This window comes from Chlamydotis macqueenii, chromosome 9 (assembly GCF_036417535.1).
Source record: "Chlamydotis macqueenii isolate bChlMac1 chromosome 9, bChlMac1.mat, whole genome shotgun sequence".
NCBI classification, from domain to species: domain Eukaryota; kingdom Metazoa; phylum Chordata; class Aves; order Otidiformes; family Otididae; genus Chlamydotis; species Chlamydotis macqueenii.
The window spans coordinates 7927906-7949679 of record NC_141564.1 but is presented as its reverse complement, the minus strand read 5'-3'; the positions used below and the strand labels follow the sequence as shown (position 1 = coordinate 7949679).

Here is a 21774-nt window from a genome sequence, read left to right as displayed (position 1 = left end):
ATCAAGTACTGCTGACCTTGATAATATGTGGGAATAGTTTGACATGTATTTGGTGAAGACATGAACAAGGAACAGTGATTAAACATGAGAAAAATTTTACATCTTGCATTGAGTGAGGAAATTCTGTGAATCACAGTGTGATAATCTTCAATGTTTGCTCTTAGGCCAAAGCCATTTTTGTTCAAAGGGGACCACAAATACCCAGTGTCAAACCCCGAAAGTCCTGTTGTCATACTTTACGCTGAGATTGGCTCAGAGGAGTTCTACAGGTACCATAAGAGGCTTCTTTTAAAGGCTGAGGCAGGAGAAATCACTTATGTGCTCAGACACTATATTGCTGTAAGTATATTTGTGCGTTGTGACAGAGATATTTGACTTGGAAAGAGTAACTGATCTGGCTTTTAAAAAATAAAAATGATCTAAGTTTGTTCCTTCTAAATTGATATTTGCATAATGTGTTGCTGCTTGATATTTATTTGGAATACTCAAAGTCTATTTTTTACTGCAGGTAGCTGAGGAGTACAGAACATGTAAAATCTCACGGTTGTTTAAATAAGATGATAATTTGATTTTACAAATGCAGAGTTAAACTCCAGATAAATTACAGAGTTTAGTTAAAAAAAAAATGTTGCTTTACCTATATTAGATAGTCAGATTTTTCCCAGTCAGACCACTCAGTTACTTGATATGAAAAGCAAGGATTAACCTTACAGTACCATTTTGAAATGAAAGGCATTGTTTCTGAAGTGATTTTACTGTAGAACCACTTACCAGTCCTAGTTCAATCTATTCTGACTTCCATCTCCCTCCCCTAAATTGCACATTGCCACTAGATTAGTGTTTCTATTTCAAAAGCTCAGAGAGCTCTGAGAAATGTGAATTGACTTTTTTCCTGAATAACTCTTAATGTTGCTAAAACCTGTATCAGCTGGTTCACTTCTAATGACATTTGCACTTTTAATAGAATTAAGTCATACATTGCACCACTTTATTTTAAAAAGTAATTTGTTTATCAGTGTTGGGAGGAGTACTTGCATTCAAAATTAGGCGTATTAGAGAACAGATAGTGATGCAGTTTTGTGAGTCCTGTATACTTCAAAATACTTCTAACAAGTGGTCATGTTTGTTTCCTGTTAAAGTCAGAACTAATTATGCATCTCTTGAGTCACTGATTTAGCAATTTTTTTTAATTCTCTGTTGTAACTCTTCAGCAAATGTTTCATTTCTGAACTTCACAGCTGAAGTTCTTTTCCCTCCTCTATCTGATTTGATGACATAAGGCTATCCTGCTCTACTTGGCTTACATGCTGAATCCTGAAAATGCTGTTTTTGTTGGTTCTCAGCGGTTTTTTTTTGGCTCAGTTCATAGAGATATCTTTGCTTTGTGAATGTCAAAGTTTTGTTGAAATACAGTAGGAAATACAATTATTACATACATTACTGCAGAATCACTCACTGTATTTGTTTCTCACTTACTGGTTACCACTTGTGTCTGAAATGTGTACTAGCTTGAGCTTTCTTAGCTTTAGGAAATATCAGCTTTTAATTTGTACATCAAAACAAAGAGTGGCAATATCGTACTGATTGCTTTTCCTTACAGAATCCCAGTAAAGAAAAAGTCTACCTCTCTGGCTATGGTGTGGAACTGGCTATTAAAAGTACAGAATATAAGGCCAAGGATGATACACAGGTGAAAGGTGAATTATCATTTTAAGTATTTTAATGTGGACATTTTAGTTTTGCAAAGATAATTTTATATTTCTTTTGATATGAATTATTGTTTGTCTGAATTGCAGATATTCTTCTTTCTTCAGCTTTGAAATAATTTTTCTTCCTCTCTCTTTTGGGATTATGTTCTTTATGAAAGAACATTTATTTGCCATGGCACTTGTCTTGTGTATTTCTGCAATGCTGAGCACAACGGAGTCATTACTTTGGACTAGATCTTAGTAATGGCACTATTAATGCAATTACTTTTTTACCAGACAAGCAGATTCTCTGCAGATGTAAAGCAATTCCTCTACCTTAATTTGCCTTAGCTTATCCATCCTTAGACCACAATGCATTTTCTGTTCTTGTTCTTTCAGAAAACAGAACTTGGAATTCTGCATTATTATTTTGCTTTTGCTGAGAGCACTGACCTATGTTTTGCAAACTCTCATGCACTTGCCCAAACTATTTTTGTTAGGGTAACTGTGTATGTGTGTGTACTTTTTATTTACATGCATGCACGCATATAAAAGCCCAGAATTTCCTGCTTTTATCTTGGACTTGGGTAAAAGAGAGATTTCCCCCCCGCCCCCCCTTTTAGTTTGCGATAACAGTTGTGGAGAACAGAAGTCAGATTTTGATTTGGGTTGTTCAGGATTTTGCAGTTTTATCAGTTTTTAGATACAGATCTAAAGTCTGACTCGAAATATTTTGCCACTGTCTGGAATATAGACACATAAAACCTTTGGTCTTTATTTGTGAAAGTATTTAATTTTGAGAAACTAACATACTAGAGGAGGTGATCCAACTTAAGATTTTTATTACTGTGTGAGAATTTCCATTGATTTGTCATCAAAAAGTCATGCAAAAGCCCTGATATTTTTTTGTAGAATAGGACATTGTAGGTCTTTTCAAGCGGGGGAAAAAAAGGTAGTTCTGGAGAAGATTTGCTATTTGTAAACTTGTGACATTTTATACCAATATTGATGCAGTAATCTAAAATGTACTGGCATTGCTATGTGCAGTTAGTGAGCTGCACATTAGAGGTATATGGTTCTTATCCAGCTCCTGTCTGATTATGTCAATGTTCTGACTGTGCAGTCTTCTGTTCTGTGCTGTTTTGGCTAGGACCTTAGTTAGACTTGAGCACAGAACACCTAGATTGGAGCTGGCTTGTGTCTGGCTAGTTAGGAGATTGTGTGAGTCTTTTGCACATATTTTTTTGGATATTTAAGCCCAGAGTTGCACTTTACTCTGATACTATTTGTTATCATGCATTTTGGGGCTAAAATCAGAGTTGTGTTCACAATTTAAGTTTAGCACTTACTCTACAAAGCTGGCATGTCCTGAAAGCTCCTAGGTTCTAGAGAATTCCTCTGCAATGCCTGGGCCTCTGAGATTTCCACTCATCTTAAGCTTTTCCTTCTCAGTAATCCAGCTTGGTTTTATTTCAGCTGTTACTGTGTTCATTTGTAAAGGTAATGTCTCTTGGATACAGGTTTAAAACTAAACCTGAAGCTTGCCCTTTCTTCTTTTTCTGTTATTGCAGTGTAGTTTTGTTAAACTAATCCAAATGAGTGTGAGAAATGTTTCTGAATAGCTTGGCAATAGTGTCATTCTCTGTGTGTTTGTAGGCACAGATGTGAATGCTACAGTAATAGATGAAAATGACCCTATTGATGAAGTGCAAGGATTTCTGTTTGGAAAACTAAGGTAAAATACAGTCGTAAGCTGTTGGTCTTTGTCATATCAAAAAACTTGATGCAGAGATCCTGATCTTTTGCTTTGTTATTTTTTTTTAATGTCCGAGTTCTTCATGTGTTAGCAGCATACTTTTTCATATGTTAGTTTCTTTGAAGACTTGCTTATAGGAAACCACAGAAGTTGTTTTCTCCTGTTACCCTTTTAGGCAGTTGTATCCTGACTTCTCAGAAGAGCTGAAAGAGCTTAGAAAACACCTTGTGGAAAGTACCAATGAAATGGCACCTTTGAAAGTATGGCAGTTACAAGGTAATCTGTATGAAGACTTTCAGTATTGTACTGCAAAACTGAATGTAAATGTGTCGTCTTGAATTCTACACAAATGCGGTTGCAAGTGGCTGTCTGCAGTTGAGTGTTTGACTAAATTCCTGCACTGGAAACTACTGGATTTTCCAAAGCTCCTTTGCAGAGTCCTGTTGAAATAGCTTTTAGAAAGATTGTTTCACAGGACTTCTAAGTGAGGTTTGCTTTCTATACTGTAAAGTACCATAAGCCATTCACTCTTAAGCTGACTACTTGTGTAATCTGCTAAATGGAGAAGAGCAAAGAAAGTTCAAGTTTATTTCCATGGTCACAAAGGAAATGGACCAAAGGAAAACCATTTCAAAAGTGTCTGCGTGCAACTCTGACCTATTTCCCTGGAAATGATCTGTAGAGGCCTGTAGAAAGCCTTTTCATCCTCTGAAAAGAAGAGTAATTCAAAACGCTGGACATAAGTTGTAGCCACAAAGAATCTACTTATATTCAACAGATAGCTGTTTATATTTCTAGCTTAGCTGATAAAACAAGTACCTCTTTTTGAAGGGCAGATCCTCCCACCTCAGCCAAAAAAAGGTGATAGTCTGGATTCATTGAAGCAAACTGTAATCAGGATACATTGGTTCATTTTGAGAGGTTTACTTCAAGGCAACAAATAGAGGTTGAATACAAGGAAGAGGATTAACAGAAAGTATCTAAAGGCACAGATAGAAAATGAATTTTCATAGATAACAAAGAAGCAAAAAAAAAAGTAAGATGACTCTGTGTTGGCTTGTTTTCAGTTTAGAGTTCTGAGACTTCTGTATTTTCACTTCTAGATTTAAGTTTTCAAACTGCTGCTCGAATTTTGACTGCTCCCCCTGTGGATGCTTTGATGGTCATGAAAGACCTCAGTCAGAACTTTCCTACAAAGGCCAGGTAACTTGAATTACGAGTTCTAAGAAGTTTTCTTACTATCCTTTTTTTTTCTGAGCAGAACCTGAGACAGGCAGCATTGGCTAGATTTATCTCTGAGTTTCCATCTAGCTGCAAGTAAACACTGGGGAATGATTATGCAAAGAAGTTCTTCAGCCTGTGGTACAAAGAGGATCTTAGTGTTTCTCTTGGATGGCAGTTGACGTGGACTGGAGGAAAATTTGACAGAATCACCCATGCTGTTTTGTTGTGAAATGCTTCTGAACCTCTTGCATCAAGTCCTCAAGAATTTCTTGAATAGGTTTTCTGTTTGGCGGCTTTAAGCTTTATCTGTTCACTGGATCCCACACTTCTGGGGTCAACTTTGCCAAACAGCCCAGTCAATATCATGTCAGAGACTGATGAGCAATTCCTCTGTTTTTTGCACTTTGTCAATAACTGCCTTGAGCATACTCAAATTAATTTCAAGAAATTCAGTTATAATCTGGCCTGCCCAACCAGTGTAGAAATACGTTTCTTTGGATAAATTCCATGACCTGGGTTGTGAAGATATTATAGGAGTTCCTCCTTTTGAGTCGGTGGAGATATACCTGAGAGGATAAAGAATCTGAATTCTGGTCTTATTTCCCACCAACTGATACTAAGATTGTGCTGTTTATATCTTCTTAAGGAAGGGATTGCACTCTAATTGCATTTTTAGTCAGATCTGTGAGCTGTACTTGCGATTCACTAGATCCAGTGTAAGGAAAGGAATGGGAACCCATAATGTGGAGTGAAATCTCCCTGTCTTCTGCTGCCAGCCTCTACCTTTCTGTCAGATGCCCACTTTTATTATGGCTAATGTGAGATTAGACACTGAAAGTTGGCATGTGGTTAACAGTTTTATGTTCTGTTGAATTATATAGTATAAAAAAAATAGTGCATCCTACTGTTTAATGGTACCACAAAGTGCAAGTGCTTCTGATTGCAGCTCTTTAGACTGGGAGACTAAATATATTTTTATATAAGGTACAAAAAGTAGGATAAGTGCATGTCTAATCTATCCATTAGATGAACAGAAAGATGATTCACAGCATGATGTTGGTTTTTTTTTGTAGAGCCATAACAAAAACAGTTGTTTCTTCAGAACTCAGAGCAGAAATTGAAGAGAACCAAAAGGTAATGCTTCCAGAAAGTAATGTACTGCTTTTGAACTTATGTTTTAATATCAATTCAGCTGCTTTCAAAGTAATGATTTTATTAAAAAGTTTACATTTTGCTTAAAAATGACCTGGTATTTTCACTCACAACTTTGTCTAAGTAGTAGTATCTGGGAAGTAAAGAAGTGGTGGATGTTCAAATGTGGATTAGGAGTGTAATTCAGCTTGTTTGCTCAAATATGAAAATAGTAATCAGAAATTCTTTTAGTGAGATCACTGTGCTAGGAAATGATGACATGGGATTTTGTTGAGAGCTGCCCCTACAATGGTTGTTCACAGGAGTCAGGTGTTCTCATGGTTACTTGGCAAGCACTTGGTAATATATATGAAAGTGACCTTCTGTTCAGTATCTGAACTCGAAATCTGTTAACTGTATTTATCTGTATTTATTATGACATTGCTTTTTTTCAATACCTCTTAAGTTTTTAAACAGAACTTTTCAAGCTAGAGGTGGGAAATTTTTGTTTTGGGAGGATTGTGCCCCTGAATTGAGGCACAATCTGTGATGGTGCCTCAATTCAGGGGCAAGTATCCATTCAAATGGGGTACAGCTTAGAGATACTTGGAAGAAATTCCAAATATTGATAAGACTTTTTTTCCACCTGTGTGCTGCCTGATTTTGGGAAGATCAGACTACAGTGGCAGTTAATCATTGATGACATATCCACTAGGTCAGGACTTAACTGGTCCACAGTCAGTGTTAAACACAGTGGTTAGTTCGACTAGTGAGTGCCACGCAATATCCAGCAGTTTAAGTCTGTTCTGCCCAAAACTGTGTATTAAAAACGAAGAGAGGTAACTGGATGCTATATGCCCATTAACTTCTAATTTAATCTGAGTGTATTTAAGAAGTCTGCTCAGGGACTTTCCAATCCACTACTGGATCATGGAGAAACAAATAGCAGTCCCCTTCATGTATCTATGCACCAAATAGTTTTGGTTGTTTTTTTTCCGTCTGGTATGGATGTGCACACAAAGTCAGCAAAGACTGTACTTGAGAAGTAATGTAATGCAATTTGTAATGCAATAAGGGAGATAAAATCTGCAATTTTAAAAGTATCTAGTAATCAACTCTCTGGTAATTTTTCTGTGCAGAGCATTCTTCTAATGGCCTTCTACTTTCTTTCAGTATTTCAAAGGAACATTAGGATTACAACCAGGAGATTCTGCCCTGTTCATCAATGGACTACTTATTGATTTAGACACTCAGGACATATTTAGGTAGGATTTTTTCTTTTTCAGAGTAATTGTATCCTGTTTAGAAGTTTGCATCCTGTTTGTGCACGGATGGTAGTCATTTAGTTTTGAACTTTCTTCGCAAGTCTGTATCTAGACTAAGTTTAATTGTCAAGTAATGAAAAAAGCAAATCATGGTTCCTTCTCTTAGGCAAGTGCATTTCTAACAAAAAAAGCTGATGTGAGAACTGGAATACCCTAAAATATCAGAATAGGAAGTCACCTTTGTACTGCTTGTTTGATCTGTGCTGTGACTAGCAAGATTTTGGTCTCCAAGACTATCATCATACAGATTCTAATCTGAAGATAGAATATTGATTCTCAAAGGATAAATCACTGAAAATTTTTCATCTGAAAACCACCCTATATCTTTGTTGATATCTGTTTCAATAATGTGGAATTGAAATTACATATGTATATCATTTAGTTATCTTGATTTACTATAGTTTTTTCCTAGAAATATAATATAATTGAATAGGTGTAATGGTTTAACCCCAGCCAACAATTAAGCACCACATAGCCTCTCACTCACTTCTCCCTCGCCCCATGATGAAGAATCGGAAGAGTACAAGTGAGAATACTCATGGGTTGGGGTAAAGACAGTTTAATACTGTCAGTTTTGGTCAGCTGGGGCCAGCTGTCCCGACTGTGTCCCCTCCCAGCTTCTTGTGCACCCCCAGCCTCCTCGCTGGTGGGGTGAGGTGAGAGGCAGAAAAGGCCTTGACTCTGTGTCAGCACTGCTCAGCAATAACGAAAACATCCCTGTGTTATCAGCACTGTTCTCAGCACAAATCCGAAACATAGCCCCGTACTAGCTGCTATAAAGAAAATTAACTCTGTCTCAGCCAAAACCAGCACAATAGGTTTAAGGTATCTCAGATTTCTCAGGACAGTTAGAAATAGGTGATAAAGAAGAAGTAATGCACAGACATAGACTTATTTATACCTTTCATCTGTTATTGCTTAGGATAAGAGGAAGTTATTTGCTGTGTCTTTAAAATTCAACATTTTTTGTAATTTTCCTTCCAGCTTGATTGATGTGCTACGCAATGAAGCTCGTGTTATGGAAGGCCTGCACAGCTTAGGAATTGAGGGTCTTTCCTTGCACAATGTTCTGAAGTTGAACATCCAGCCATCGGATTCTGACTATGCTGTGGACATCAGAAGCCCTGCTATTTCAGTGCGTATGGGTTTATGTAGGAAATACGTTATTTGCCATTGGGCAGTGTGTTCTTAAGCTGTCAGGAGAACTTTAGTTCTTTTCTCACAATCAGCTCTGAAACTGCAGTGAAGAAAAAAGTAAGGTTATAAATATAATTAGCTCTTTTTAAGAAGCTTAACTTTTTATCCATACACTTCTCAATATAGTGTCTGATTTTAAAATATTTGAAGTCTCAGACTCAAGCAGGAGGACTTTCAATCATTTACATGACTTTATTTTTTCTTAGTGGATCAACAATCTTGAAGTTGACAGTCGGTATAATTCCTGGCCTTCCAATGTGCAAGAACTGCTGCGTCCCACGTTTCCAGGTGTGATCAGACAAATTAGAAAAAACTTCCATAATTTTGTAAGTAGTAATCCGACTAGAAATGAAATGTGCATTTTCTTTTTTTCAACAGCAGGGACATTAGCTTCTGCAACTTACCTGCATATATGCTGGATTCCCTATCACTTAGTGTCTTGAGATAGGATGCTTTTCTAAAAGGTTTTGTTGTACTCGTAGTATGAGTACATTATAGCTGAGGTTCAGAGATTACTGAGCATGATTCTCTGGCATCTACTAGATGCCAAAAATGGCTTCATCAGTGGAAAGAACTATCATCTGATGAGTGAGAATTTGGTGCAATTCAACTTCGTGCTAATACCTGATAGTTGGTTAATGGAATCCCTCAAAATTGTTAATTAGTATTTTCTTAACAGAGTTAAGGCCAACAGTTTGAGTTAAAAAGCATTCTTGCACCAAGACTTCAAAAGATGATCAGCAGCCCTCAGCTTAATCCTGGGTGTCCTTTTAGTCTCTAGGTAAACTACTTTAAAGTTAGATCTAATAAGGAGTTAGTAAACTCTGTACTGTAACTCTTGTCATGTGGCGGGGTGGCCCTGTAGAAAAAGACTTCTCTTATTAGTGGGAGATAGGGATTTGAACCACCTCAAACTGTGGGAGCATTAGTGTGTTATCTTTTACTCTGGAGTTTCAATACTTTTAACATGCAAATTATTAAAGAAAAGGCAATACTTGGCATGAATAAAGGGCCCTAAATTCATTCTGAATGGCCCAGTTCTGTCTGGGTTTGGGCTTGCTTAGCAGCAAGTGGCATTGGCTCTCCACGGGGCTGAGCAGAGCAATGCTGTGTTCCTCAGCTCTGACAAATGCCTGTCTCCCATGCACATTTTAGTGGGTGGATTTGTGTACAAAGGAGGCAGGAGCCTAGATGCTAGGGATCAAGTACATAAGGAGCCTCGTCCCCTCTTGTTAAAGGAGTGGTTTAGACAGGGCATTTTAAATATGGACTTATTTAGTGGGCCTCATCTCCCTGGCAGTGTATAAAGTAGGACTGATAATAATTCTGCACTGAGATGTGAATGAAGCTATCTCTAATCAAAAACCTTGACTTCTTAAGGGAATAGAAACTTTTCACTTCCAATTTATATGCAGGTGCTGATAGTAGATCCTACTCACGAGACCACAGCAGAATTGTTGAATGTGGCAGAGATGTTCTTCAGTAACCACATCCCACTGAGGTAACGGCTATGTTTTAACAGTTTGTTGGTTTTTTGTTTTTTTTTTTTTTACATCAGTTTTATTTTTGTGACTTTTGCAATTGTAAAATTCTTATTGCTAGAACACTGCAGAAATGTTAGTTATCTTGTATTGGTGGTTCGGAAGGGTATTTACTAAGTCTTCTTACTTAAAATTTTTTTAATATAACTTTTGTTACTAGCAAAGCAGAGTTCAGTTTCTTTAACAGTCCAAGAAAAAAAAAACCTTAAAAAGCAGCTATTGTGAATGAAAGAGATGAAAAGCAAGATTCTGAAGAACTCGCCATTAGAGACTGTATGTCCTAAGTTTAATTCCTGGTGCTCTGCTCAAAATCTTATCAGTCAATTCCAGAAAAAGCCTTTATCTAAGATGATGACAGTTGTATGAAAAGTTGATTATTTGGTAGTGTAATAAGTTCATGACATAGTGGGATCGACTGCACCCTCAGCAAATTTGCGACACCAAGCTGTGTGCTGCGGTTGGCACACCTGAGGGAGGGCTGGGATGCCATCTGGAGGGACCTGGACTAGCTTGAGAAGTGGGCCCATGCAAAGCTCATGATGTTCAATAAGACCAAGTGCAAGGTCCTGCACATGGGTCAGGGCAATCCCCAGTATCAATACAGCCTGGGGGATGGAGGGATTGAGTGCAGCCCTGCTGAGAAGGACTTAGGGGTACTGGTGGATGAAAAGCTGGGCATGAGCTGACAGTGTGCACTTGCAGCCCAGAAGGCTAGTCATATCCTGGGCTGCATCAAAAGCAGCGTGGCCAGCAGGTTGAGGGAGGTGATTGTGCCCCTCTACTCATCTCTGGTGAGACCTCACCTGCAGTACTGTGTCCAGCTCTGGAGCCCCCAGCAAAAGAAGGACGTGGACCTGTTGGAGCAAGTGCAGAGGAGGCCATGAAGATGATGAGAGGGCTGGAGCACCTCTCCTGTGAGGACAGGTTGAGAGAGTTGGGGCTGTTCAGCCTGGAGAAGAGGAAGGTCTGGGGAGACCTTATAGTGGCCTTCCAGTACCTAAAGGGGGGCTATAAGAAAGATGGGGACAGACTTTTTAACAGAGCCTGTAGCAATGGGACAAGGGATCATGGTTTTAAACTCAGAGGGTTGATTTAGACTAGACAGAAGGAAGAATTTTTTTATTATGAGGGTGGTGAAACACTGGCCCAGGTTGCCCAGAGAGGTGGTGGAAGCCCCATCCCTGGAAACATTCAAGGCCAGGTTGGGTGAGGCTCTGAGCAACCTGATCTGGTTGGAGATGTCCCTGTTTCCTTGTAGGGGGTTGGAAGGTACCTTCAAAGGCCATCTAGTCCAACCCTAACTGTTCTATGATTCATGACCTGGGGATTTGTTTGGTTGCAGGATAGGACTGGTCTTTGTGGTTAATGACTTGGAGGATGTCGATGGACTTCAGGATCCTGGTGTTGCCCTCCTCAGGGCATACAATTATGTTGCACAAGAAATGGACAATAATTATGCTTTCCAGACTGTCATGTCTGTAAGTATTAATTTAAAGGAAAATTAATGTTTTAATATTTTCTATTTATCTAAGCATCATGTTAATGTGCTAATGTGTAGATAATGGAATAAATTTTGCTTTGACTTGGTTAGTATTCAGAGTATCTGCGAATACTAGTACCAGATCATACGTGTTTCTTTGTAAAGTGCTTCTGACCTGACTTTAACAAGTGAGACTATAGATGTAACGTGACACTTATGCACGTTTTTCTGATCCTGCCTCTTTGCTTATTCTGTATGTCTTCGTTAGTTTAATTTGTTTTGCCACATAAAAGGTTATTATAGGTACTAGCAAATGCATTTTCACTTGTGGTTTGACATTGTTGCACAAATCTACAAGCTAGGGCATACTGTAATGTTAAAAGTGCTGGTGACTTGAAGACAACAACTTTTATTCTAATTTTTTTAATATATATTGGAAGTCAAAAATCTTTTTCCTTCAAGAGGGAAACAGTTAACTACTTTACATGTGAAGTCTTGTGTTGTTTACAAGCATGTCTTGAGTTCTGAAGGGAAGGGTAGCTCTTCAGATATGCTCTACTTGAGCATTTTTTCCCTTAAGCACTACTCTTCCCCCACAAATACCTTTTCTAATTAAAGATGCAAGTTGTTATTTAAAGAAATACATGATATTTACCTCCTTCCAGTGTCGCTGGATTTACTATTGTCAGAGCTTTGTAAGACTAATTGTGAGAGCCACAAGTGGTTAGGAGCAGCTAACAAATATGAAAATACATTTTGCAATCTAGCTGTTAATGCCTTTATGATTACTGGAATACAGGTGACAGGTCAACTTGCCTTTAGTAGGGAAAGGAGCTTTTCAGTTGCAGCTGTAAACTTGTATTTGTATCCTCCATTCAGATATATAACAAAGTAAAAACAGGAGATCGGCTGAAAGTGGAGCATGTGGTTAGTGTTCTTGAGAAACAGTATCCTTACGTGGAAGTCAACAGCATTCTGGGAATTGATTCTGCCTATGATCAAAACAGAAAGGTAAGAATTCATTAAATAGAGCTTTTTCCACCTTTTTTTTTTTTCAACACCATTTTGAAAACAGTTACATATAATTTCTTGATTCAGATCTCTTACTAACCAAGTAGCTATTTTGTTACCACATTAGGTGACTTTTAGTAATACTGTATTTATATTCAGCACAAAGCTTTATATAATATACATAATATATATTGTAACATTTATTTTTTTAAAAAAACTGTATGTATAGCACCAGAACCAAGATAACTTTATTGTGACTCGTAAGTCATACTTTCATTCTGGTTTGGAGACTTTAGTAGAGTTTAAAATTGCTTGAAAAATATGAAGGTGATGGAATGGTTCATATGAAAAGCAAAGAGCTTAATGTCTTGGTGGGATTGGTGTGGGTTTCCTTTATTGGTATTTGAATACCAGGTTAGATAAAGTAATGACAATGAATTCAAAATGCCTTGCCTATAGGCAAGGTGTTTTGAAATCTTCCTCAAATAATTTATTTGAGGAATGAAAATACTGTCTACAGTAGCTCTGTAACACTGATGATGCTGCCTACATCTGTAAATGTAAGGAATGCCGTCAGGGTTATATAAATAGGCTTGTATGCACACATGGTTTCCATCTTCCGATGTAGGAAAGTGAAGGGAAAAGCTTTTTGAGGAAATCAAAACCAATAAGACAGACATTTTTGTATGACAGAGGCCTTTTCATTTTACATAATAGACACCAACTCAAACCCAAACAAAACAAAGGCAACAACCACCCCTCCTAAGAAACTCCGAACACATGCAAAGTGCTCTCCTCCAGAAGGCTTGAGAGGCCATTCTGGAGGCCCTGGTGTACCTGACACCATTCAGCACAACCGCATCTTAAAACATGGCAAAGCCTTTGGGTAAGGAAGGAAGCCTTTAGAAACAGCTTATCTCCATATAAAGGACACTAGTTAAAACAACACTGAGCATTTTTTTTTTTTTTCATGTGATCTGAGCTTTGTGGTATTTGTGTTTTTAAAAGATCTTGAAAGCCCTCAACAAGAATCAGCAGAACCTGATTAACTCCTGTTTATAACAGAGTATCAATAATGACGGTGCTTTTTGTAGTGGTTACGTGAAATGGGGAAACTTGTCTTGACATAACTCCATCCCCCACAAGTAAATTTTTTTTTTTTCACAAGTATAAGAAACATGTTCTTAAAAAATAAAAAGAGAAAATCTCTACCTGTTTTATGTTACAGCTATCACTGCTTGCATTGCATTTGCTTCCATATGCAAAGTCAGATTTCCTGTTGTGCACTTTTTGCTATTACCACAAAGTGCTCATTGGGATTAATTTATTTACAGTATGAAATTAATGGAATATTTTGCACTTCTGTATTATGAAGTAGCTTTTTTTACTTTGAAACTCTGAAAGACAAGGATGCCTTGTGCATATAAGATACAGAAAGTGTCTTATGCACTGCATAAAATTAATATTCCCTGTACCATAAAAAAGCTGGAAAGACATCTTAGTGTGCTTATAATAGACTTATGTGGATATTGCATGGAAGCGTTGTGAATCCTTGTGGTAATGGGCTGACATGGTAAAGCCACTTCTTTCCCTGTATTTAGGCAGCAAGAAGTTACTATGAGCAAACGGGCGTGGGTCCTCTCCCTGTTGTGCTGTTCAATGGAATGCCTTTTCAAAAAGATCAGCTGGATCCTGATGACCTAGAAACTGTGACAATGCACAAAATCCTGGAAACCACAGGCATCTTCCAGCGAGCTGTGTACCTGGTAAGTGCTGAATTCAGCTGTGCATTGAGAGAAACAAGATTTGGAAAAAATGACTCTAAGTCCCTGAATATGCAATACACAAGACAACTTAACTTCCATACTTTCTTGGTTTTTTTTTGTTGTTGTTGTTGGTTTCGGGGGGGGAGGTTGTTTGTTTTGGTTTTTTAAAGATATCCAAGACAAATACACATTTGAAATAACAGATATTACTTCTTTCTTCTTTCCTTCAGGGTGAATTATCTAATGACCAAGATGTGGTTGAGTATATCATGAACCAGCCTAATGTTGTTCCAAGAATTAATTCAAGGATCTTAATGCCTGACAGAGAATACCTAGATCTGACAGGAATGAGTAAGGGATGCTTTTAACTGTATTAAACCTGAAGTATCTGAGTAAAAGGCTTTTCCTGTCCCAACAGAAAGCTCTAGTAGCAAAGTATTAACAGCACCCCGAGTAAAGTTCCAGTCCTGGTGCCGGGGGAGATGTTATGTACAATACCAACATGAACACTTACAGATTTTTCAAAACGGGAATTTGTTTAATTTTATACAAACATTTAGGGAAATATGACTCATGAAGTTGAGAAATTAGCAATGCTAGCAAAAGCCAAGAACAGTCATATAATGTATAAAGTGACAGCTTGTTTCTTATTTCTAATCTTCTGAGAAGAGATTGACAGTGATCTCTAGAATTACTTAAGATTTGCTGTGCCATACGCTTTAGCAGAACTTTTCATGGCTAAACGTATTAACACACAATGCAGTGACTCTGCAGTATAATGACAGTACTGCAAAAACTACCTTTTTTGAGTTGCTTGAAAAATAGTAACACACTGGATTTTTAAATGTCTATTATTTACATAAATTACCTTAACTACATAAGACTTGAACAATTCTTCAACTGACTTCTGCATATCAAATATGCAGTGTAGTTATTACTGTAACTTATGAGACAGCAATGTAACTTACGAAAAAAATACATATTCCTCAGCTTATTATATATTAACAGTGGAAATGAGACATCAAAAGCATTATCATGAGGGACAAAATGGGATGTGGTGTTAATGTTCTGGTAGTAGTAGTGATTTTTCTTTCATTTTACATGGAATAGTTTGCTTTGGCATCTAACACTTTTTTCTTCCTCAGATAACTTTTATGTGGATGACTTTGCTCGATTTACCACACTGGATTCCAAAGACAAGACAGCTGCTGTTGCAAACAGCATGACCTACTTAACAAAGAAAGGTAACATCTGCAGTGGATTATGAACCCAAATCTAATCTTATGTAAAAGTTGCATGGATTCAGAAGAAAATTGTTATTGCCCATTATATAAGATAACACCTAATGTGGTCTGTGCTGTTTTTATCGCTCCAGTGCATGCATTGCTTGCTGATAGTATCATTTTAGTATGGTTATACGTAAAGTCTCCCATTAGAGTTACAACTCAGCTGTACTTATCAAGTAAGAAATGCATGCACAGACATAATAAAGAGCTTAATCAGGCTTCTCCTGTATCCATTTCAGTAAGGAATCGTAAATAAGCTGCTGTCATTTGAACCAATTCCTCTTGTTACTGTCTGTCTTCTGTACTAGACTCTCACAGGTTTCCCCAGTACTATCCCCAGCCACTGCCACCTGCATGCACTGCCTAATGTTCCCATTGCTCTGTCTCACATTTGCCCTTGATTCGTGTTCAGTCACTTAGATCTGAACAAGTATCTTTGTTTTCCCTTTGTAGAGTATTAATTAAACCTACACCTCAGCATGCTCATTTGAAAGTGTGCATTGGTTTGCAATCCCATGGCTTAACAGTTTTGGGTCACTGCCCTTTCTGTTATTTTAGGTATTTAATAACTGTTTACAGTATCTGTTTACAGTAATGCTGTAGCACATTAATCTTCTAAAATAATAGAAAAGTTCTATGTATTGCTGGCTCAGCAACAGTACTGAAATAGCATTGTCATGCTAGTTTTTAAAGAGGGAAGATAACAGAAATGGTTAACATCCAAGTCGTAACGGCATGCCAGTTTTATGCAAACGGTCTTCAGAATGATGCCTTCATGGTATGGTATGGAACTGGTAATATGTTGTGTTATTAGTACTGTAACATGAAGATAAAGCATCAATCTATTTGAGGGGAAGAAAGAGTCAAAGCTTATTCTAATGAAATGATCACAAATTTGTTGCTTGTTGGACTTGAACTGTAGTTATTCAGTTATGCCCAGTGCAGTGCTGCAGCTTTTTGATACATGTTGGGATTACTATGAAATTATTAATGTCTCTCTCCTTTCCCTCTTTCCTTTCTGCTTTTTGACCAGGAATGTCTTCCAAGGAGATCTATGGTAACTCCTGCTTTAGCATTTCATATGTTGTTCTGGGAATTTTCTGGTTCCTTTGTAACATTGGCTTTAGAACCAGCAGGAAATAAAGCTAGCTGTTTAAATGCATGTTTGCTTCAGCACTTTTTTCTCTATACAAAACTGATTTTGTGAACTAACAGCTTCAGTAAAAAGAAGCGGTATGTCTGTACCCTGGTTGGAATCTGCAAGTTATTTATAGGTTCATTTTATAAATTCTCAATTAAAAAGGTAGCAAACAAAACAAAACAAAACAAAATTAAAAATCCAGCTTAGAAACAGTGATGCATGCTGTCTCATGCGGGCTCTCTGAATGAGGTAAATGAAACCTAATATAATACCAATACTATTGCTCTTGTCTTGCCAGACTTCACAGCTTAGCTTCATCTATATCTTTTTTTTCTTTTTTTTTTTTTTTTTGAAACCTTTGCACGTGCATCATATTTCTCCAAGTGAGGAAAAACTGAAGCTTTCCTTCCCTTCACCCTGAAATTTCTCACTTTTTGTTTTAATTGCAGACGATTCCTTTGTTAGACCAGTTACTTTTTGGATTGTTGGCGATTTTGATAAGCCTTCAGGGAGGCAATTGTTGTATGATGCCATTAAACATCAGGTAGGTAATGGTTTCATCTGAACAGGTTAGAAGTGCCAATAAAGCAGTAGGTAGAGGCTTGAAAAACACAGATTATGTTTCTTCCTGTTGTATGGCCTGGGGAGATTGGTCTCCTGCAGGGAGAACCAATTTCCAGCATCATCTTATTTGTAGGGGCTGGAACATCGCTGTCCGTCTTGTACTAGGATGGAATCCCCTCTTGGCACTATGCTAATACAATAAAGAAAAGATGTTCTTTTAAGCCTGTGGCTCTAAATTGAAGAGTCTGTGTTTTGGTTTGGAGAAGAACATGAGCATTGCTCTCTGCTCTGTCTCATTTGTTCCAGGAAGATAAAAGAGCTTACTTGTAAATCACTGTTTTGCCAGACCTCTGAGCGGTGGCCATGGTCCTGTATCTCTTATGTAGCACAGTATTATCTAGAAGATTCCTGTCACAGTGCTGCCTGTATGTAAACTAAGTACTTGATGTTGAATTAGTTCATTCATCCTTTTAACCCTCTGCTGGTATTTACCTAACTTGTAATCTGTTTTTTTTGTTAAGAAATAAAAAACTTTTGCTATATATATTCATTTTTATTATAATATACTTAATATGCTCATTTAAAACACACCTGAAATTTAAAACTTTCCTAATGCATGTTTTGTTAAACACAGAAATCCAGCAATAACGTTCGAATTAGCATGATTAATAACCCTAGTGAGGATCCAAATAGCCAGAATACACTTGTCGCTAAAGCCATATGGGCAGCTCTACAGACACAAACGTCAAATAATGCCAAGAACTTCATCACCAAGATGGCAAAAGAAGAAATTGCAAAGGCACTAGAGGCGGGAGCTGACATCTTAGAATTTGCTGTTGGGGTAAGCATGTTTGCTGGTATTTGTAAAGGTAGGGTACTTCACTTGTTCTTCTAATGCGTTATTTAGTGTAGTATGTTTATATGCAAGAAATGCAGTAACAATGGAGAGTAACACTGTTGTTTTTTGGTGTTGGTTTTGGTTTTTTATTCTGAAAGGTAAATATCCCTAAATATAAGTGTCCATCTAAAAATAAAGTAAATTCTCATACACATCCAAGCTATGTAACTTTGAAAAAACAAAAGGAATGCAGATTCAGGGATCTATTTAAGTGAGACAGTTGTTTCTTGGGGGCTTAAGAGAAAAATGTAATCTCTTTTTAAAAAGCTGAGAAAAAATTTACAATTACATTTTTCGAAGTAGGTTTTAAAAAGTTGAGCAAGAATCACTTAAGAATGGAAGAATGGAACAGCTGGTCTAAGTAGCAACAATTGCTATGGCTGTGGCCCTTCACATCATAAGTTGTGATAATGTTTCAAAGTGACAGGCGAGAACTACGTTTAAGACCACAGAGACCTGGGGATAAATTTTAGCAAGATATAAAGATGTTCTGTAATAGAAACAAGAAATGTGCTTTTAAAAAAAGTGTGCAGAGGTGTAGTTTTCCTATTTCAGTGTCAAGTTTTCTTTTCTTTCAGGGTATGGATATCAATATTTTCAAAGAAGCCTTTGAATCTCCCAAGGTGGATTTTATTCTCTCCCATGCTATATATTGCAGAGATGTTCTAAAGCTGAAGAAGGGGCAGAGGGCTGTGATCAGCAATGGAAGGGTGAGATCAATTAGCAGACAATAAAAGAGATATTCCACATGTGAGAAAGAAGCTGACCTTGAGCAGCAGAGTTTAGGGATCAGACAGAGTCTCGGCCTTCTTCAGGTCTCAGCAGACTCTGGACTGCTTCCAGTTTGATTTATTCAGACCTGCAGTGACCTCTTCTTTGTACTGTGTGCAGTTGGCTGTTGGTGTCTTGTACAAATTCAGGTCTTTCAGTAACAGACTTGCTTTCATGTTGGCAGTGAATTGAGTCCAGGAGTGGAAAGGGACAAATCATTTGAATGATTGTGCTGCTTCAGTTCATTGGGCAAAATGCTGCTGTATCAGGCCCTGATCAAGATGCCTTGATCTCTTCCACCAGCTCTTCTTACAATAGTCACTTAGATTGGGCAAATTATGTTGCAGTAGTATTTCACTGCAAATAATAACACCCAGCTGTGTACAACATTCAGTTTTCTTTGGTCATCTGATTGTTAGTTAGGAAAAAAAGACTAAGTCCCAGTGGCCACTGTATACTTTAACAAGTTAAAAATTTCAAGTTATGAGTTGTGGTATTCTATTTATTGTGTTACCAAAATAGCAAGAATTGTCTGGGTAGAATTTAGGCTTCTGAAGGCGAGAGAAGTGAGATTTGCTGGAGTTTTGCTGGACTACTGGAATTGGACTGGTATTCTATTGCTCTGGTATTCTATCGTGTAATTTAATATGCCTGATTTTTGCAAATCAAGCACTTGGTGAAAATGTTAAGCATTTATTTTATGCCGTAGTCTGGGACCCTTGGCTCTAAAGAGCTAGAATTGTCTCTTAAACTCTGCTGCCATTGACAATAATATCAGCCTGAACAGTTGATACCCAGTGAGACTGGGCTGGAGTATTTATTTAATAAATATTTTAATTTTTTTTTTTCAGTGTAGCCTTACATAATAACGCTGATTCTGCTTTTTTTTTGTAGATTATCGGCCCATTAGAGGATGGTGAGATGTTCAATCAGGATGACTTCCATCTCCTTGAGAACATCATACTAAAGACATCAGGACAGAAAATCAAATCTCAGATTCAACAGCTGGGATTTGAAGAAGATCTGTAAGTAAATATGAGGAGGCCTGCAGAAAAGTGGTGGTACTCTTGATAACATTACTTTCTCCAGCCTGGAGAGAGCCTGATCAAGTACACTCTAAATAGGTGCTATGAACAAACATGCTTGTGTTTGTATGGTCAAGGCTCAGCTGTTCAGAGGGGCAAGTGAGAAAGGAAAAAGATCTAAAATTACTTTATTAGGTTTGAAGTGCTTTAGTGACTTTTGTAGTTCACAATCTCTGGAGGCATGGAGCTGTAACTGCATCCCCCCGATTCAGGAGGCAGTTCTGAGAGTACTGGCATCCCCCGCTATGGTACTGTGCTCAGAGGTCAATGTTCTTGATTGGTTATCTAGAGCTAGTAGCAACCTGCCATGGCTGGTCTGTTACCTCCTAACAGAAGTTGGAGGACTTGTGTTGGCTGGAGCCTCACTGACAAGCAGCAAGAAACTGAAAGTGCCCTAGTCTGTAGGAATTTATTATAGAACTGTTCAAGTGAATGTGAAACAGTAAACGTATTGGTACTCGCTGAGATCACAGGCCCTGGATCACCGCAGCGTGGGTGGCAGCAGCCTGCTGTGTTAGCCGAGGAGCTCAGGAAGAGGTTTCTTGGATTGAGGGCGATTGGGGAGAGATGCAGGTGGACTGAAAAAATAAAGAATGAGGGTGGTGGTGCATTCTACAGGGGCTGGCTAAATCCATTGCTGTGTTGAGCTAGCTGAAGTTTCATTCAAGTTTTAGTTGACTCTGGTTGGTGTCAGCTTTACCAACAGATGTGTTACGAGGTGGTATAAATTGCTGCACATTATTACATATATACTTGAAAATGCTTTCTGCTCCTCTAAATGGAGAGAAGCCTAACTTTTCATTAATATTAAGGCCTTCAGACTTTTTGTGAGTTTTTCCCCCAGCTAAATCTTAACTGATACGCTGCTTTAAACCATTTATTTCCAATATGTCAAGGTTTCATAACTCATATGTAGGATTACTATGGTATTGATTTAAAAGCAGAAAGAAGGGAAGAAAATAAGACACTGGAGTGTGCTTCCTGAATCTGTCTGCAGTTCAGCTAAATGCTGCTTGCCTATCAATATAAAAATTAGCTTAGTAATATATTTCACTGTCAGTACTACATTAACTTTTTAACTTTTTAAAAAGAAAAAACAGGAAAAGAGGCAGAGGTAAGAAAATGAAAATCATAGTTCTAGATAATTATTGCAAAAAAAAAATTGAGCTAACCAAAAGACAGTAATCTTCAGGTTCAAAAGAACTGAAGTGTGTTTCTGTGTTGGAGCTCATGGCTAAGAAGATAATTTCTCTCATATTTAGTGTTACATTTTTCCATGATGCTGCTTGACTGTTAAAGGCTGCTCAAATAAATTAAGCATGAGGTCTTTTGTGCATAAATCTTGTGTGATTCTGAATCCTAGGAGGACAGGCTTTAACAGCATTCCAAACACTTTGCATCCATTTCTGTGTTAGGAATTGAGAGAAATACAGGTGATAGGATGGAGGAACAGGGCATAGTTTGAACGTAGGCTAGTTTGGGATGGAGCAGTCGTTTTTTTATTTGAATGCTGCCAAAGGTTTTCAAAAGCTTTTGAAATTATCTGCTGCATTGGAAAACACTGTAGAACTTGGCAGACTTCACCAAACTTGTGGTTTTGGTATGAACAATTAAAACAGCTGTCACTATAAATCTGAGACTTACTAATTCAGAAAAAGCTGACAGACCTTTAAGTTACAGTATTGCTTCTTGGCAAAGCTACCATGGATAAATCAATTTTCATTGAACTTTCAAGATTAAATATATTCTTAAAATACTAGAGTGAAAATTGATGGGAATAATAAAAAGGAAGACATTGTCAGAAGTAATTATCTTTTGATGACAGGACTCCTCTCTCTGAAAAGCTTCTCCACACAGAGGATTGCTTTCCAGTTTGTGGAGTTGCAGTGTAAAATTGGAAGACTGCTGTG

General features: G+C 37.7%; 1 protein-coding gene across 2 annotated transcripts in view; it reads left to right on the top strand.

Moving 5' to 3' along the window:
- The window catches only part of UGGT1 (UDP-glucose glycoprotein glucosyltransferase 1), a 41564-nt gene that overhangs the window by 5009 nt on the left and 14781 nt on the right, over nt 1–21774 (top strand). The window contains exons 5-24 of one of the 2 annotated variants that reach the window (XM_010115903.2): nt 165–339; nt 1601–1697; nt 3345–3423; nt 3620–3720; nt 4548–4647; nt 5742–5802; nt 6973–7064; nt 8109–8259; nt 8528–8647; nt 9737–9822; nt 11205–11340; nt 12222–12353; nt 13955–14119; nt 14350–14470; nt 15265–15363; nt 16439–16462; nt 16996–17090; nt 17745–17951; nt 18587–18718; nt 19674–19804. In XM_010115903.2, the coding sequence (XP_010114205.2) occupies nt 165–339; nt 1601–1697; nt 3345–3423; nt 3620–3720; nt 4548–4647; nt 5742–5802; nt 6973–7064; nt 8109–8259; nt 8528–8647; nt 9737–9822; nt 11205–11340; nt 12222–12353; nt 13955–14119; nt 14350–14470; nt 15265–15363; nt 16439–16462; nt 16996–17090; nt 17745–17951; nt 18587–18718; nt 19674–19804 (2304 nt within the window). The remainder of the gene's footprint in view (nt 1–164; nt 340–1600; nt 1698–3344; nt 3424–3619; nt 3721–4547; nt 4648–5741; nt 5803–6972; nt 7065–8108; nt 8260–8527; nt 8648–9736; nt 9823–11204; nt 11341–12221; nt 12354–13954; nt 14120–14349; nt 14471–15264; nt 15364–16438; nt 16463–16995; nt 17091–17744; nt 17952–18586; nt 18719–19673; nt 19805–21774) is intronic. The other variant, XM_086754312.1, reaches the window with a different exon arrangement.